At 39.2% G+C, this 19842-nt stretch overlaps 1 protein-coding gene across 5 annotated transcripts in view; it reads left to right on the top strand.

Annotated features, from left to right (window-relative positions):
- The window catches only part of ANK3 (ankyrin 3), a 707282-nt gene that overhangs the window by 540125 nt on the left and 147315 nt on the right, over nt 1-19842 (top strand). For all 5 annotated transcript variants that reach the window (XM_025395913.1, XM_025395911.1, XM_025395909.1 and 2 more), the window contains 5 exons: nt 5199-5396; nt 10716-10814; nt 18939-19037; nt 19127-19225; nt 19724-19819. In XM_025395913.1, the coding sequence (XP_025251698.1) occupies nt 5199-5396; nt 10716-10814; nt 18939-19037; nt 19127-19225; nt 19724-19819 (591 nt within the window). The remainder of the gene's footprint in view (nt 1-5198; nt 5397-10715; nt 10815-18938; nt 19038-19126; nt 19226-19723; nt 19820-19842) is intronic.

Below are 19842 nucleotides of genomic sequence, written 5' to 3' on the forward strand. Positions count from 1 at the left end.
CCAACATGGTGAAACCCCTTCTCTACTAAAAATACAAAAATTAACTGGGCATGGTGGCTGGCTTCTCAGGAGGCTGAGGCAGGAGAATCACTGGAACCCAGGAGGTGGAGGTTGCGGTGAGCCAAGATCACACCACTGCACTCCAGCCTGGGTGTCAGAGCGAGACTCGGTTTCAAAAAAATAATAATAATAAATAAAATGTATATATCCCACATATTCACGTATTCTTTATCTAATCATCCATTGGTGGACACTAAGGTTGATTACAGGACTTTGCTATTGTGAATAGTGCTGCAATAAGTATATGAGTGCAAGTATCTTTTTTGATATAATGATTTATTTTCCTTTGGGAAATATCTAACCAGTGGTAGGATTGCTGGATCAAAGGTAGTTCTATTTTTTGTTCTTTGAGATATCTCCTTACAATTCTCCTTAGAGGTTATATTAATTTACATTCCTACCAGCAGTGTATAAGCATTTCCTTTTCTCTGCATCCTTGCCAGCATCTATTATTTTTGACTTCTTATAACAGCTATTCTGATTGGTGTGAGATGGTATCCAGTTGTGGTTTTGATTTGCATTTCTCTGATGATTAGTGATGATGATCATTTTTTATATGCTTCTTGGCCATTTGTGGGTCTTCTTTCACAAAATGTCTGTTTGTGTCATTTGCCTTCTTTTTAATGGGGTTATTTTTTTTTTTCTTGTTGAGCTGTTTGAGTTCTTCATAAATCCTGGATATTAGTTCTTTGTCAGATGCATAGTTTGTGAATATTTTCTCCCACTCTATATGGTATCTGTTTACTCTATTGATTATCTCTTTTGCTATGCAGAAGCTTTTTAGTTTACTTAAGTCCCATTTGTCTATTTTTTGACTTGCTGCATTTGATTTTCAGGTCTTAGTTGTGAATTTTTTCCCTAGCTCAATGTCCAAAAGGGTTTTTCTTATGGTTTCTTGTAGAGTTTTTATACTTTCAGGTATTACATTTAAGTCTTTAATCTATCTTGAGTTAATTTTTGTATATGGTGAGAGTTATGGGTCCAGTTTCATTTTCCTTCATGTGGCTATCAAATTTTCCTAGGCATCATTTATTGAATAGGATGTCCTTTTCTCTGTGTTTATTTTTGTTAACTTTGTCAAAGATCAGTTGACTGGAGGAATGTGGCTTTATTTATGTGTTTTCTGTTCTGTTCCATTTTTCTATGCATATATTTTTATAACAGTGCCATGCTGTTTTGGTTATTATAGCCTTGTAGTATAATTTGAAGTTAGGTAATATGATGCCTCTAGCTTTGTTCTTTTTGCTTAGGATTGCTTTGGCTATTTGGGCTCCTTTTTGATTCCCTGTGAATTTTAGGGTTGCTTTTTCTAATTCTGTGAAAAATGATGTGGATATTTTAACACAGATTGCAATGAATCTTTGGCTTTTCCCTTCAAAGAGAGTTGATTGGTTGCCAAATTTACTTTCAAGCCACAGGCAACAAGAAAGTCAGCACAACAGGGCTTTCCCAGAAGTTCTACCAAACCACATCTCCTTACACCCCACTGGCCACTTCTATGTGCAAAAAAAGTTGAGAAATAGTGCTGAGCACACTGCCAGAGAAGTTTGTGTGTTTGTTTTGTTTTGCTTTTATTTTTTGTGTTTTGATTTGGGGGTTTGTTTGGTTTTGCTAAAAAAGAAATGAGAACAAATACAGAGCAGGCAATCGGTCTTCTTTACTCTAGGGAAGTTCAGGCATTCCTGAATTCTGACAGTGGTGAGAGATAAGGGACAGAGCCTCAATAGGGCATGATTACTATATGGATGTGACAGCAGCAACCTCAATGTTAACTCTTCATCAAATCACATCCTTTGTCCTTTTTCTTAGAGTATGTGATGCCTTCTTCTTACCCTTTCTTCTCCTTTCTTCTCTTTTAAAATTACCAATGTATTGTCTTACTCATACATGTCCTAGAAATGTGATAAGGTTTCAGGAAATTGGGGTACTGAAAAGTAGATGGGCTGCTCTAATCTATTTTAGTCCAATCTATTTCCTGTGGCAGGACCTTATGCTGGCAAGAGGATTGGCTTGAGTTCAGGTATAACCTGGATACTAATTGTAGAAGAGATAGTAAGTTTTAAGTATTATTTATCAGGTTTCTCTTCCATAAAATATGCAACATATCTATTGATGTGGATCAGTATATTTGTGAAAGTTCTTGAAACAAATGCAATTATGATTTAAATGCTATATATTACTTTTGATAATTTTAAGTTGCATTTCCTTTTACTTTAATTTTGAAATACAAAAGCACATGTGGCAAGTGCTTTATCCTCTACATCAAGAGGGAAAAAAACATATAGGTCAAAATTATTCTACAGTTGAATCACTTGCTATCTAATTTTTCTTTTGATAGATGCATCTGCCTTTCTTAGTGTGGCAAGTGAGGATCATTTTATTTTTCACAAAGTAGAAACAACTTAGAAAATTTAGAAAATTCCATTAGAAGCCTCAAGATAAATGTGCTTATTATTTGAAGATATTTCTTAAGTCTTTCTGAGATTAATTTTTCATAGTAAAATAATACGTGAGTCATTTTTCCCTTGCTTTGTACTTTCCTTTGTGTCTCAGGTAAGGAGCTCAAGATAAATCCTTGAGCAATAATAGTAATGTGTCTGGAATTGGCATATATTACAGAGCTGGGTCTGTCCGTCTCTGTCTGTCTGTCTGTCTGTCTGTCTGTCTCTGTATCTGTCTCTCCCTGTCTCTGTCTGTCTGTCTCTCTCAGAGTTTTAAAGACAGACTCTCCCTATGTTGCCCTGGGTGGTCTTGAGCTCCTGAGCTCAAGTGATCCTCCTGCCTCAGCCTCTAAAGTAGCTGAGACTACAGGTATGCACCACCATGCCTGACTGCTACAGTTCTCTTGATTAAAAAAAATTTTTAGGACATAGGATACTTTTTGGTGGCATTAGAAGTAAACAAGATTTTCATGTGTGAGAGGGTCTTGAGCTACTTTGCCTTAGTTAGGGGTTGAGAAGTGACTAACCTGAAGATTATGTCAACAGCAAAAGCAAAAAGAGAGAAGATACATGATAAGAAGCTAAATTCTGAGTTTATCTTGTCTTTACCACTTGAAGTAGTTAGGTTAGTGTTAGACACATTGACTAATTATATTTCCTATGTTAGTGCTGCTTTGTGAATTTTCTCTTTTATGCTGGAGTGTTGGGGAGATGAAACAACTCCCCTCCTCCTGTCCCTCATTGCAGCGTTGGGCTCAGACCAAAGCTCTGCAGTTGGCTCTGAGGGCATCGGTCTCTGAAGGGTGTGTCCCAGCAGAGGGCCAAATGCTTCTCAGGGCAGCTGGGGTTTTCAGATGGCAATAGGTCAAAATTAAAAATAGGGATATAAAATCTTCTTTTACCCTGGCTCATCCAGTTTGGCAGAGGCTAGTTTCAGAAGAGTCTAGAAGTGACATTTCCACTTTCATGGGTTGATATAAGGGTTTGTGAAGTGAGGAATGCTGTTGGACTTGGACATACCAGTGACTGAAATGTGAGGGTCATTGCAGCAGGATGGCTGAGTACTGAGTGCAGCAGACCCTCAAAACCCTCTGTGTTGTTTCTGATCCTTCTACATGGCTCAAAAGGATTGTGACTGATCCATTGTCCAGATTTGGATCGTACTTCCAAATACAAATTCTTAGATTCTATTTTCTTTTTCTAAACCTTCCTGTCTATGGAAAAAAAAAATCATTCTAATTTGTCATTAGCATATTCGATATACTCAGGTTTATGTCCATGTCAAAATGTAATCTTGCACTTCTTGTAAGTGACTGTGAACTAGGGCAACATCCCCCAAAACTCTTTCTTGGGGCAGGAGACCCTGATGGCTCCTGAGGCACAGCTGACCAACAGTTTATCAAGGGAATCTTGATTGTCTCTCTGTGGTTATCAGGGGTTAGCCAAGAGAAGGATGCCAGAATGTGCTGAAAGCTCTGGTACTCTTGATTCAAAATCTGAGGATTCCTTTCTTCCTGTAATTAATACATGACAGTTATTGTGAGGCACTAGAGAGACACAAAGAGAAATATAACACAATATGTGCCCTTAACAAATGTATATTTAGTAGGAGGAGATAGATAAGTAAACAAAAGAGTACCACTAAATATCCCCAGGACTTTGATAAGAGTCAGTCAGGGTTGGGGGTAGGGGTTGAGGCTTGAGACCGTTGAGCTGAATTTTCAGCTGACAGATGCTGGCTCCTGGGCATGTTAGGGAAGAGCATTCTTGTAGAGTAAGGCAAGACAGAGAAACATGAGACTATATTCTGTTTGGGGGATGTGCAGGATGACGGACCAGCATAAAGACAAGTTTTGTAAAGGAGGAAATCAAACGGCCAAATGAGAAGAGATTATAGTGTCTTAACTTCCATGAACATTAAAAATTTCAACTTGTAAGCAATAGATGGCCATTAAAGGTATTTTTTTAAAGAAAAGAATGAATGGCTCTGAACATGCCCTAGTGATAATTGATTGTTTGTTGCTTCTTCCTCCCGTCCTCAATTTAAATAAAGCAAGTAATTATTGAGCATGTTGTAACATAACTTCCTGTAAAAGGGAAATCTATATTCCTTTTGGAAAACCAATAATACTCTGACTCTTTTTGCTTAAAATGTCCGTGTTAAGCCGGGCGCAGTGGCTCACGCCTGTAATCCCAGCACTTTGGGAGGCCAAGGCAGGAGGATTGGGAGGTTAGAAGATCAAGACCATCCTAGCTAACACGGTGAAACCCCGTCTCTACTAAAAATACAAAAACTAGCCGGGCGCGGTGGCGGGCGCCTGTAGTCCCAGCTACTCGGGAGGCTGAGGCAGGAGAATGGCGTGAACCCGGGAGGCGGAGCTTGCAGTGAGCCGAGATGGCGCCACTGCACTCCAGCCTGGGCGAAGAGTGAGACTCCGTCTCAAAAAATAAAATAAAATAAATAAATAAATAAATAAAATGTCCATATTAAGTTATGTTTTCCCTACTTAGGAATGCAGGAGACATGAGGGCACTATATTCATAGTATCACTTGGTTTACCAGTATTTGCTTACTTAATCATGATTTCTTAAGCAATCATAGAAAACCACTAGAAAGAGACATCTACTATTTGAAAATGCACTGTACACATTTTTATCTTGTTCCTGGGCATGTGACCAAGTGATTTGTGTTGACAGAATGGTTATACGCCACTGCACATCGCTGCCAAAAAGAACCAGATGGACATAGCAACAACTCTGCTGGAATATGGTGCTGATGCCAACGCAGTTACCCGGCAAGGAATTGCTTCCGTCCATCTCGCAGCTCAGGAAGGGCATGTGGACATGGTGTCGCTGCTCCTTAGTAGAAATGCGAATGTGAACCTGAGCAATAAGGTAACCCACTTCTTTCTTGACAAAGCATGCAGCACACCAAAACCTCACCCCTCAGAAAGGTCACTAAGAATTCACAGAAGATCTGGGTCAAATAGGATGTGTAAAGTATAATATTGCACCAAGTTGTTTACCGAAGTGTTACTTAACAGAGCAAACATTTGGAAACAATCTGTTTAAACAATAAGAAAAACAGTCAATAGGGCCAGTTGCTCTGGCTCAGGCATTTAATCCCAGCACTTTGGGAAGGCAAGGCAGGTGAACTGCTCGAGCCCAGAAGATCGAGGCTGCAGTGAGCCATGATTCCTTCTTTATACTCCAGCCTGGGTGACAGAGTGAGACCCTGTGTCTTAAAAAAAAAAAAAAAGAGAGAGAGAGAGAGAAAGATAATGGTAAACAAATAATTCAGATAATTCAGTCAGACAATGAGTGTATTTGCAGGTGACTCTATATACATATAGCCATAAAAATGAAGTCCAGGAAGTTTTTGTAGTAACATAAAGTTTTGTTATAATGTTAATTCAAAGAGCACCATTGTTACTTCACCATAACATAGCAAATAAGTAGTTGCAAACTGTAGCCCATTGCTTTATTCCACGAACATTTTTGGGGTCCTGCTCCTTGCTCATCCGTTTTTAAGTTCTAGGTTACAAAGCGAAATGGGAAATATTGCTGCCTTCATGAGTTCATTTTAATAACAAATTTAGCGTAGCTATTTTATGGAGTAGATAGGGGAAGTTGCTGGCAATTTTGAAGGAACTTGTGAAGACTATTCCCTAAACTCTTCTAACACCCATGCTGTCATCTTTGATATCCTCATTATTCATAAAGAAAAGACTAGAGTTTTGTCAAGCAAAGTGAAAGTTCAGCCCACAATTAACCAGAAACATGTTAATGAAGTTACTGCCTCTCCCTGTATATATCAAAGAATTTAGCTTTGCTGAATTGCTCATTAAGATTTGCCCAAAACACAAGACAGGTGTTTCTAAATCTTCAGATAATAGGAAACCATGCAAAAGGGCCCTCAGATTCATGATAAGCTCCACTCTCTGGCATTTAGCTTCTCTTCTGCCTGCTGGGTGTGGGCATAGCTATGATATTTCTCAGCCCTAGCTCAGATATTGGAGTAGGGTTTCAAAATAGCAATAGTCTTATGTTGACAAATAACAAGTAATTTAAATACTTTTAACACATGTGTGTGTGTTTTGAAATCACAGAGAGTTTGAATCCTAAGTCAGATTCTTCCTGTGTCATTCAGGCAAGTTCTATCACCTCTCTGAGGCTCAGTTTTATCCTTTAGTACGTGGAGATAATAATACTGACTTCAGGAGATGCTGTGAGGATTCACTGAGATAACATTCAACACTTTTTTGACTAAGAAAAAATCTTTTTTTAATTTTAGAATTTTTACAATTTTGGAAAAAGCTCACTCCATATCAATCTGAATTCTCAAGTTTATCATTTAACAAATTCTGTAGACCAAAAGACATATACAGGAGACCAGGGATATGTTTTTTTAGTTTTAGTATTGTGAAAATCTTTTTTGGTCATTACAGAGCAAAATTTTTTTTAATTTTTTTAATTTTATTTTTTTCTTGTTAAACATTCCTTTTATGAGTGCATGTCTCAGCATTAATGAAAATAACAAAGCAATTGCATAATAGTCATTATAGTTAAGATTTGTTTGATCTTTTGAATTTTCTATAGTTTTATATACCAATTTAGAGACAAGAATTGTAATGGCTTGCCTCAAAACTCAACTTGTCTTTATGACAAAGAGGACCTTTTGTTTCCCAAATTGAAGCACATGCTGGTATCAGAGTGTATTTTCTCTTCTGAGCCCATAATATTGTATTTCACCAGTTCTTCCAGAAACAATGTAGTACTTTCACAATTGGTTTACATTGAATATTTCCAGTAGGTTTGATACCAAACTGCAGTGTGACCGACTTTGTTTCTTCAAAATCCTGCAGCTAACTGGTACAATATGTACCCAGCCTTGAATTCACCTTAGACTCATAGAATGATTTTAGGCTAAAAATATTCAGGGAAAAAATTTTCTCTGTGCTTGCTTTAGTAGAGTGGAAATTAACGAAAGGAATTCTGAAGACTCAAAGACATATAGTAAACCAGGGAAACCTGGAAATTTCTGGCCACCTTCCTAAATAAATGATACACAAACAGAGATATTCCTAGAGGAATTCTAAAAGATCAGCTGGCTTTCCATTAGCATGTTGAACTTGAGGAACTTCTGAGAACTTCTAATACTTTTAACTTCTAACTTCTCATTAGAAACGATCTAATGAGAAGGCATTTGTAAATCCTTGCATCCTTTCTCAGTTGTCATTTTCAGTATAAAACACTAAACATGCCCTCATATGAAAACAGAAAAGCAGCAAAACTTTTTATTATTCAATAAGGAACTGTCTCAGTTTTTGTCAGTTTTTCCTGAGTTGTCAGTGTTTTAAGCATCAATTACTCACTGTTCCCTCCTCCCTTCTCCTGCCTACCTTTCCCTCTTCTCATATAACACTACATTTTATTTCCTTGCTAAAAAATAACTATTGAAAGAAAGATTTAGCTTTCATAATTTATGTTGAACTAAACACTTTATTGTTTTTACTTTCTTTTTTTTTACTAGTAACCAGGACTTTCCCAGTACTCTTAAGGAAAAATGATCATGAACCCCAAGTTATTGTTGAGGTGCTACTGTTCAATTTGATTCAATTTTGCTTTTGATGTCCCTATTTTTCCATATAGGTTTTGCAGACCCCAATGCTATATTTTTTATACAACTGGAAGAACATTAAACAGAGCTGTTGCTATTTTAATTTGATGTTTTCTCTGTTTCAAATAAATTCTCTTTTTTTTTTTTTTTTTTTTTTTGAGACAGAATTTCATTCTTTTTGCCCAGGCTGGAGTGCAATGATGCAATCTCAGCTCACCACAACCTCCGCCTCCAGGGTGCAAGCAGTTCTCCTGCCTCAGCCTCCCGAGTAGCTGGGATTACAGGCATGCACCACCACACCGAGCTAATTTTGTATTTTTAGTAGAGACGGTTTTTCTCCATATCGGTCAGGCTGGTCTCGAACTCCCGACCTCAGGGGATCCGTCCACCTTGGTCTCCCAAAGTGCTGGGATTGCAGGCACGAGTCACCACGCCCAGCCCTAAGTGCTATTTTTAAAATGAGCAATGATCAAAATGCCATAAAAGATTAACAGGTAACTTCTGAACTCAAACAGGGCTGTGGTTGTTTTTTAAAATCTTTTAATAAAGCCACGAATATAAAAATAAAATGTTATTTATATAATTTATCCTATTCTACCTAAGAAAAATGTTTGACTTTTTTTCTCTGATTTAATCAATGAATGGGTAGATTAAATGCTAGATGCTGGACACTGGTTATATAAAAATTAAAGATATAATACTTGCCTCAATAAGCTCACAGTGGTTTGAGGAAGACAAGCAAGAAAACAGAGTTTAAATGCAGGATTATGATAGTTTTAATTGAGGTGAGCACATAGTAGGTTTGCAAATAAATGTACTAACTTGGCCCTTTATTGAAATGAGAAGACAGAAAGGCCAGGGAAGCCTGAAGTGACTCCATCAGTGAGTGGGTAAGCCAGGTGAGCAGCAGGCACCTAGACGTGGGAGCGTGAGAGGACAACATGTGCCCACAACGCATTTCTCAGTCTTTGCTGAGAGCTACTCAGTAAAGCACCGTCAGTGTCGAAAGTCTCAAACTTAGAATAGGTGACCATGACACTCACAAAATGTTATGGCTGACAATATTATTTCCTCTGAAGTAGAACATGGAACACGGTTCTATGATGAGGTCAGTGTTTGGGTGGTGCCAATTTTGGCCCTGGCTTATTTTTCTTGAATTGCAAGTGAATGCATCAGTCCTGCTTTTCACATTTCCCCCTTGATTCAGTTCGAGTGAGCTTCCTCCAAAATTCTGTAAACATTATTAAAAAGTCCCAGCTTGACTCTCTCTGCATTCCATAATTGCTCTGATGGAATAACAACCCCTGAATAAATAATGTTGCACATCTAGAAGGCTCTGTGCTCTTCCTAAAACTGCCTTTGATTACCTCCTTTCCTCTGACAAATAGGACAGGCTGATATTTTCATTGCACAGATGCTAGAGGGGGAGAAAAGACTTCCAGGATTAAGATATTAACTTCTGTGCTCATAATGGATGAAAGCAAAAAATCTGAAAGCACTTACACCAACTCACTTTCTCTTAAATACTGAGAAAAAAAATAGTTTACAATGTAAAGAGGTTTTTTACAACCACAGTATAGTCTTAGTAATTTTTTTTCTTGGTCATGAGAGCAACCACGTGTTCTGCAAATTCTCTAACAGGGTTAGTTTCAAATACTGTATCAGTCTTGTTAAACCCATACATCATCTAAATGACCTGGAAATTCTCATGATCTTGCATTCACATTACGTGCCACAGGCGATCTTTCCTACCCAGAGTGACATACAGAAAATATTCATTAGACCTTGGGAATTAATACGGAGAAAATATTATCAGCATATGTCAATGTTCACTTAGTAAACAGATATCATTTAAATAATTTTTGGTAAAGCTAGTGCCATTGGCAATATATTAAAACTCTTGCATAATTTTGTAAAAAAAAAAAGTCTAATTTTTGGAGATGAACACTGAAGTGTATGGGGGTAAATGTTATAATGTCTAGATTTGTTTTAATACTGCCACAAATAAATGAGTGAAAAGGAAAAGAAGGATAGATGAAACAAAGATAGGAAAACTTTGATAATTGCTAAGTCTGTGATGAGTATACAAGGCTCACTCCATTTCTTACACTTTTGAGTATGCCTACAATTTTTCCTGCCTACAGATACTAATGTTGCCACAGTGCTAAGACAGTATACTCTCTCTCTCTCTCTATATATATATATATAGAGAGAGAGAGAGAGGTTTTATTCACTCCTGTCACCAAGGCTGGAGTGCAGTGGCGCTCTCTCACTCACTGCAACCTCCTCCTACCGAGTTCAAGCAATTCTCCTGCCTCCCAAGTAGCTGAGACTATAGGTGTATGCCACTGCACCTGGCTAATTTTTGTAGAGATGGGGCCTCGCCATGTCAGCCAGGCTGGTCTCAAACTCATGGGCTCATGTGATCCACCTGCCTCAGCCTCCCAAGCATATAAATTTATTCCATAGGCTTTTTCTTACATAGAAATTCTTGGCTTACCATCTTAGAATTCACAAATGGTTTCTCAAACATGGTGGCTATGTGTGTGACATTACTTCCTGTAAGATGACTGTGCCCTTTGAATCTTTTGCAGAGTGGCCTGACCCCACTCCATTTGGCTGCTCAAGAAGATCGAGTGAATGTGGCAGAAGTCCTCGTAAATCAAGGGGCTCATGTGGACGCTCAGACAAAGGTATACACCCCTCCCTTTCCACACGGGAAAGAATGTGTCCATTTGGTGACCACAGTAAGGAAGAAACTATACTCATATTAGGAGAACAAACCCTTTAATAATCTCTTTTCTATGTAGTATTTTAAATATATATTTATGCAAGGGACACTAAAGTCTCTGATTGCCATATTCCAGGGACTTTTGTCTTTAACGGCCTGGGTACTTGATCCTAACTGTATAATAATTTCCCCCTATATTAACACTATTGAGCCTCCTTACAACAGATGCTCCTTCAGGGGCAGAGTGTGAAAGCTTGTACCTCTCTTAGTTTGTGTGATGGATTTTTTAAATGCAGACAAATAGACAAATAGAAAAACTTGTAATTTTTGACCCCTATGTTCTTTCAGCACGATTTATGAAACAGAATAAATTAAGGCTTATTTAAATATTACTCACTTGCTAAATTCCTAATGGTCTGTGCAGTCTTGCCTGCATTCTCCCTCTCTCAGACAAAAAACTCTCATTTCAAAATGAAAAAAAAATTACTGATTAGTCTTATATAGTGCCACAATTCAATCACAGAAAAATAAAGGACTTTTCATGTCATCATCAAAGATATAGCTTCACATTAATCACATTTCTCTGAAATTTTTCTTTATATGCTTAATATCAGATTTGTGTCATCTACTGTAACATATGTTTTCTTTTTTTTTTTTTTTTTTTTTTATTTGAGACAGAGTGTCGCTCTGTCACCAGGCTAGAGTGCAGTGGCTTGATCTTGGCTCACTGCAACCTCCGCCTCCCATGTTCAAGCAATTCTCCTGCCTCAGCCTCCCAAGCAGCGGGGACTACAGGCGTGTGCCACCACGCCCAGCTAATTTTTGTATTTTTAGTAGAGATGGGGTTTCACCATGTTAGCCAGGATGATCTTAATCTGTTCACCTTATGATCCGCATGCCTCAGCCTCCCAAAGTGCTGGGATTACAAGCGTGAGCCACCGCGCCCGGCCACATATGTTTTCTTTCTATATGCCACATTTGACATGAAAAAGAATGACTACTAAATATTGTGAATAAAATTTTTATATGTAATATAAGTAGGTTCTGATGTATATGGACATATTGAAGTAACTAGTAATATAGAAATACTATCCCAAATTAGCTAGATAAAAGGGTATTGACACCAAAATGAGATTGAGTTTAGCTTATTTTCTTATGTTGCTTGAATACTTTCATCAGGAAATAATTATTGACTTTGGAAGTTTGCAACTTCATGGTAAATGTCTTCATTCCATATTGCTTATTCACACACACACACACACACACACACACAGAGAGAGAGAGAGAGAGAGAGAGACAGACAGACAGACAGACTTAAACACTTTATTAGGTTCTCTCTCCTTTTTGTAGATATGAAACTCTAGAAGGCAAGGTCTGGGTCAAGTTTCTCAACATTTTTCTGCCCCAGCACATCCAAGCCATGCCCTAAAATTCAGCCAGGGAGTATGGTGAAGATTCTCAAAGCCAGGTGGGGGAAGAGAGAAACAAGTACTGCTCTGCCTCCATCTGTTTTCCATTTGCACACACGGCCCCTTGATATGTACGAGTCTCAGGACTCCACCACAGCTTCCTCCTAACCCAGCCCAACTCAGGTCCCATTTGGTAGTCTTTTTTTTTTTTTTTTTTTCCTCCAAAAGGTAATCTCACTCTGTCACTCAAGCTGGAATGTAATGGCTTGCTGCAGCCTCCACCTCCCGGATTCACCTCAGCCTCCTGAGTAGCTGGGACTACAGGTGCACACCACCACACCCAGATAATTTTTGTATTTTTAGTAGAGGCGGGGTATTGCCATGTTGGCCAGGCTGATCTCAAGCTCCTGACCTCAGATGATCCACCTGCCTTGACCTCCCAAAATGCTGGGATTACAGGCATGAGCCACCGTGCCCGGCCACATAGTCATTTTTGTACTCTGTATGACACCTTGTGGCATGTAACTTTTCCTGCCATTTATGAACGGAACAGAGCATCTCACTTCAGAAAGCATCTCTCTGTCCTTTACAACCTCTTTTCCGTTCCTTTCTCTTCTCTGCAAAGGTCACAGCCACCAAAAGGAAGTGAAGCCATGATTGTCCCATAACTAGAGCACAGCAGAAGTGCAGATAGCTGGGCTGCTTGCATTTGCTGCTTAGTTTTGTGCATAAGGAGTTTGTTGTATCCCAGGAATGTTCACATTCTCACTGGTAAAGAAGACAGCCCCAAGCAGCCCACAGGTGGGATGTATACCATTCAACCCATTAGCTTACATGAAAAAATAATAGTAATAAAATATCAAGACCTCTTCTCGCTGACGAGGAAAAGACTAGAAAATCCTGGTAATAGCCTTTGCAGTCCTCTCCCTCTGCACCCTTCCAGTTTGCTGACCCTTTATACCCCACCCCCCTTTTGCATTTGAAGTTTCACCAAATGATTTTAAGCTAAATTGTGCCACAGGGTATAATAATTAATGTTGTTTGATAGAGATGAAGCCACTGCTTTTGCTTTTTAGAAGGATAATGTCCGGAAGCATTTTATTTAGACCACCCCTGAAAGGCATTGATTCTTAGAGGACACTAATTAGGGATCAGGAGTTACATTGGATTTCTTTAAATGTGTGTAAAAGCGTAAAAAGCTTTGAGAACCTATGTGATGCTTACTCATTTCACATTTATTTATAGATTTCCTACTGGTCACCAAATTCTTACCTGGGAGATACATTCCTTGCCCTCATAGAATTCATAGTTTAGAGAGCAAAACACATAGTATTATAACAACAAAGTCATCATCATAATAAAATAAAACAATGTATTACCCATTTTCTCTGTGCCAGGTACTATTCTCAGTGCTTTATATTTATTATTTTGTTTAATTCTTACAACTACCCTATGAGGCTGGTGAAATTAACATCCTCATTTTACAGATGAGGAAACTGAGACACAGAAAAAGTAATTACTTGCATAAGGTCCCAAAGCTAATTATTACAAAGCCTGATTTTGACCATAGGCCTATATCTAGAAATATATATATAATTTTAGAGTATTAGGTAATAACTAAGTTTTTTGACAAAGGTAAGGTAGGATAGAGGAAGCTATAGCTTGTTCAGTATCATGGGAATGTGAGAAGAAAAACGGGAATTATGTCTTAAGATATTGCTAGAAAATTAAGAAGATCTCAGAGGGCCTTAATGTACCAGGCTAAGCTGTTCAGCTTTTTATCCTGTGTGCGCTGAGAAGCCACTGAAGGTTTTAAACACAAACGTGATAAGATCAGCAGTCTGGTTTACAAAGATCCTGGGAAACAATGCAAAGAATAAGTTGATTTTAAACCTTGGAGCAGGGGCAGTTAGGCTATTGTGAAATCCAAATGAAGAATGAAGAAGGCCTGAACTAAGTGGCAGAAGAGACACTGAGGAACAGGAGAGAAATTAAAAGACATGCAAACAGGTAAGATTTGAAGACCTTTGGGAGGCCGAGGCAGGCATATCACAAGGTCAGGAGATCGAGACCATCCTGGCTAACACGGTGAAACCCCGCCTCTACTAAAACAATACAAAGAAGTTAGCTGGGTGTGGTGGCGGGTGCCTGTAGTCCCAGCTACTCGGGAGGCTGAGGCAGGAGAATGGTGTGAACTCGGGAGACGGAGCTTGCGGTGAGCCAAGATGGTGCCACTGCACTCCAGCCTGGGCAACAGAGCAAGACTCCATCTCAAAAAAAAAAAAAAAAAAAGTTTTGAAGACCATGTGTGTATGGGGACTGAGGAGAAGCAAAAATTCAGGATGAAACTAAGGATCTGACCTGTGCAACTGGGTGATCACAAGTACCATTCAATGAGACAGAGAATAAAGGAGACAAAGCCAGTTGGGGAAAGAGGACTATGAGTTTCGTATTGAGTGTGTTGAATTATAGATTACCTAGGGGCCATTCGAGTAGGAAAACCCAATAAACAACTCACATATTGATCTGGACACAGAAAGGATGGCTGGACTAAAGATGCAGATTTCTGAATCATCACAATAAAGGTATTAGCTAACACTGTGAAAGCAGGTGTAATCCTCAAGGAAAAATGTGGCACAAACCAAAGACAAAACCCTTGGGATCCACTCCATTTTATAGTGGATGGAAGAGGCAAAGGAGGGCCTGTCCAAAGGTAGAGGAGAAATGACGAAAGAATATGATAGGGCTGTCAAATTATGAAAAACTGTCAAAGTGTTTCAGATAAGAGAAGCTCAAAGTCCATGCATGCCATGCATGGCTGGGCACTTGGGATATTATAAAGCAGTTTTACTAGAGTAGTGGAGATGATGAAATGTAGGGAGAATGGGCGGAATAGTGTATGAGGATTTTTTTTTCAAGAAGTTTAGTTTTGAAAGGATAGAAACCTAGAGAAAAGGACAAATATTTGAAAGGAGTACTTTTTGTTTCTAAGATGGAAACATAAAAATATGTCTATAAGCTGAGATGAGCATGCCAGAGGAAAGAAAAATGGTTAGCAAAATTATTTATTGTTTTTTGGTGGGGGATGGAGTTTCGCTCTTGTCGCCCAGGCTGGAGTGCAATTGTGTGATCTTGGCTCACTGCAACCTCCGCCTTCCGGGTCCAAGTGATTCTCCTGCCTCAGCCTCCCAAGTAGCTGGGATTACAGGCACCCACCGCCTGGCTAATTTTTTGTATTTTTAGTAGAGACAAGGTTTCGCCATATTGGGCAGGCTGATCTCAAACTCCTGACCTCAGGTGATCCGCCGGCCTCGGCCTCCCAAAGTGCTGGGATTACAGATGTGAGCCACTATGCCTGGCCTGGTTAGCAAAATTATAAGGGGTATCAGAAGTGGGATAGGCTGATCCAGAGGTAGAAATGACAGTTTCTTTTCATTTTTCTTTTCTCTTTTCTTTTTTTTTGACAGAGTCTCACTCTGTTGCCCAGGCTGGAGTACATGGGCATGGTCATGGCTCACTGCAGCATCAACTTCCCAGGGTCTACTGATCCTCCCACCTCAGCCTCCTGAGTAGCTGGGACTACAGACACATGCCACCACGTCTGGCTAATCTTTTTTTTTTTTTTTTTTTTTTTGTATTTTTAGTAGAGACTGGGTTTTTGCAATGTTGACCGGGGTGGTCTTGAACTCCTGGCCTCAGGTGATCTGCCCGCCTCAGCCTCCCAAAATGCTGGGATTACAGGCATGAACCACTACACCCGGCCTGATCTTTTCCTGTTTTCAATCATTAATTTACCAAAGATTTAAAATATTTATTGAGTAGTGATGATGTGCCAGGCACTGTTTTCAGCATGAGGTAATAATAGCTAACCCTATGTGTCAGACACTGGTGAAATAATTGTTAACATAGTTAGTCCTTATGATAACACAATGAGCTTGGTACTATTACTAAAGTCCATTTTATAATGCATAAGCCAATGCACAGAGAGGTTCAGTAACTTGTCCAAATTCACACAGATAGTAAGTAGCAGAGCTGGGTCCCAAACCCAGACAGTCTGGCCTCTGAGGTCCAGGCTCCTGGCTGCTGAGACCCTCCTTCCCCGTTCTCATCAGTCAGAAGTGCAGCCTGATCAGTGAATGGACGTAAACATCTACTACTTAGTAATCAAGAGAGGAAAAAAGGAAGGAAAGTAGTTAAAGACTCGAATGTATTTTGCAGGGTTTTGCTGAGCTCTATCCAGTGTTGCCCAAAGGAAGGAAGGGAAAACCTAATCAGCTTGTAATGATGTTATCAGTGAGGCAGCCATGGCAAAGAGGCAGAGGCTGCTCCGTTTGCTGGGCTATGGCTCTTTATATGTTTGCTTGTTTATTTAGCTACTCAAGAAAAAAATAGTCTTTGAAAAATTTGTTACTGCTGATTGGAAAGAATTGCTCATGTCCCACCTCTCTGAGCGTATTTATGTGAGATGCTATTTTGTATGGGAATGCCGGTAACCCCAATGAATGGAGGAGCCCACATCTGATTTATCTGAATGCAAGTTCAATCTTCTTGGCCATGCCCACGTATTTTTGAAAAAACACTTTAGTGTTTGTGGAACAGCAAGAAGATCAGTGCCCTGGAGCCTAGCGACCAAGGGAAAGAATGGTGGGAGGATTAAAAGATGTATGGATGGAGGATGAGGAGGATAGGGGAGACTAGAATTAGAGAACTCCTAACACTGTTTTATAATGATTTAGGGTTTTAGTAAGAATGAGATGGGAAGCTATGAGTATGAATAGAAACTGTTCATTAAAATATTTAGGCCAGGCATGGTGGCTCACACTTGTAATCCCAGCACTTTGGGAGGCCAAGGCAGGAAGATCACTTGAGCCCAGGAGTTTGAGACCAGCCTAGACAACATAGTGAGACCTTGCCCTACAAAAAATAGAAAAAATTAGCCAGTCGTGGTGGTGTATGCCTGTAGTCACAGCTACTTGGGAGACTGAGGCAGGAGGATAGATTGAGCCCAGGAGGGGAGGCTACAGTGAGCCATGATCCCATCACTGCACTCCAGTCTGGTGACAGAGCAAGACCCTGTCTCAAATAAATAAATAAATAATCAACCCTGTCTTAAATATATATATCTAATCAACACATCCATCTCAACAACTATTAGAAATGGTTGTATTATAACTTAGGCAAACTGACTAAAATCTCAAAGAATTTTTTAATATTTAGATTTTTAGAAAATATTGGGTCCACATGGTTTTGACTTGTAAGGGAAGTTCTTTGAACTTGGAAATAATGTTACTTCAATCAATTAAACCAATTGTACTGAGCATTATTGGACACATTATTTTCAAGCTTCCCTTATTAAGCAGTATTCTGATCATGAGTGCAGTATCTGAGTTCCTCTGTACTGAAAAGGAGAACCCTGCAAAGCAGGCAAATGGATTCTGGTCACCGAAAAGGAATCTCCTCCATCATGTATTAAGTGGCATTAGAGCCTGTAAGTCAGTTTCCTCTATGTGGTTATGATGAGCTTTTCAGGGATAGTCTGGTCAGTGTGGGTACACTGGCAGTTTGTTTTGTGAGACAAAAAAGTACACATGTAAGAAAAAAAAAAGTCTACCAAGCGTCACCTCTCTAGGGCAGCACATCCCTGGTAAGGTATCTTCACCTCCTACAGTCAACAGTGGTTTGGGCATCTCTTTTCCAAATTCAAATGTATTCATTTGCTGGGGCCACCATAAAGACACTAGTGACATCATATAAGATACAGACCCCTGAAAATATGGATCACCCACCCCTATTCCTGTTTAGAAGTACTGTAATAAAAGGTCAATGTTCTCCCTTTCAGAGATCTGGTACTGCCCGTGTCATTATGAACGGGGGCTCTGAAATTGCAGGGTAGTATGTTATAATGAACACAGCCATCTAGAGAAGGATCTGGAATATCCTTATTTAAAAAAAAAATAATTACCTAGATTGTATACAGACACATACATGCACAGAGAGAGAGAGAGAGAGAACTTATGGACCCTCAGGGTTCAGTGGATACTAATTTGAGAAACAATGCATTTCTTTGTCTAAATCAGTGGTTTTCAAACTGGGACTCTAGGTAGGAAGGCGAAAAACTAACTTGATATACCTTATTCGAGTTCATGTTTCTTAGACCACCTGAGCTCACACCAGCCTCCCTCTTCCTTTTAGTGTTTCTGTGCTTCTTCCTATCTCTATCAGACATTCTGATAATCACCTCCTGCCGTGTGTTATTATTTAGCCACTTCATTTTTTCCTAGATTTAAAGCTTTCAGAAAGTATTCAGTAAACAAGTCAAGTCTCAATAAAGTGCTCTTCTGTCCCTGAACAAGAAACTGCTGAATCAGTCTGTCTACGCTGTCAATTGGTCCATCTTTCCTTTCTATCTTGAAGAGTTCTAAGAACAAGATGAGCTGATAAAAAATAAAGCAGGAACTCTGAGGAGCTAACAATTTTATGGGCAATGGTATTTTAATTTATACCTAAGGCTTATGCTGAGAATTATCAAGGGCAATTCTTTTATATAGAGAAGAAAAAAAACCTACTTTTTCCAGCTCAAAAAGGAAGGTTAAATAATGATTTTACGTCTGTTTAGGATAGCTGTTAGTAAAAGTATAATTATGATGCTTCTTTTTTAAAAAAAATAATAATTACAGATGGGATACACACCACTGCATGTGGGCTGCCACTACGGAAATATCAAGATTGTTAATTTCCTGCTCCAGCATTCTGCAAAAGTTAATGCCAAAACAAAGGTAAGCTCCTTCCTTTTTTGTTTCTGCCAGAATCATTTATTTTTGTTTCAAAGGAATTAAGAATCATCTCTTCCATCTTCCTCCTACAGAATGGATATACACCATTACATCAAGCAGCACAGCAGGGACATACGCATATAATAAATGTCTTACTTCAGAACAATGCCTCCCCCAATGAACTCACTGTGGTAAGCACTCAGGGCCAGCTCAGGAGAAGAGGGAGGAGATAGATGGGCCTGGACTCTGGTGTCTTCTTACATTTTTCATTGTACTTTCATGAAGAGGCATAAACAGAGCATTCAGTAGAATGAGGAAAGAAGGATAATAACCATATTGTTCTGGACTGTTCAGAGACAGATGATTAGTGTTTTATATGTGAAAACTACCTGCTGTATTGTCACCTAGCAGGAAGTACACATGTAAGAAAAAAAAATTGCGTTGGTTTCATTGACTGCTTACTTAGAATGTTAAAAAGCCTCTTGGATTGCATGTGTAGCTGCCCAGACTTTACTGTGTGAGTACAAACAGGTTAGGTGGGTTTTGTGCAAGGTATGTCTCTAATGAAACACTTTTTTTGTGTATGACAGTGGGATGGGTCTGATGAGACACTCACCTTACATTTCGTATCAGCAAAAAAATGTGGAATGAGGCTTGCTAATTCCTCATTCACATTTTCCTTTTGCCAGAATGGGAATACTGCCCTTGGCATTGCCCGGCGCCTCGGCTACATCTCAGTAGTGGACACACTGAAGATAGTGACCGAAGAGACCATGACCACAACTGTAAGTAAGGAATGCAGAGCCTT

This window comes from Theropithecus gelada, chromosome 9 (genome assembly GCF_003255815.1).
Source record: "Theropithecus gelada isolate Dixy chromosome 9, Tgel_1.0, whole genome shotgun sequence".
Taxonomy (NCBI): domain Eukaryota; kingdom Metazoa; phylum Chordata; class Mammalia; order Primates; family Cercopithecidae; genus Theropithecus; species Theropithecus gelada.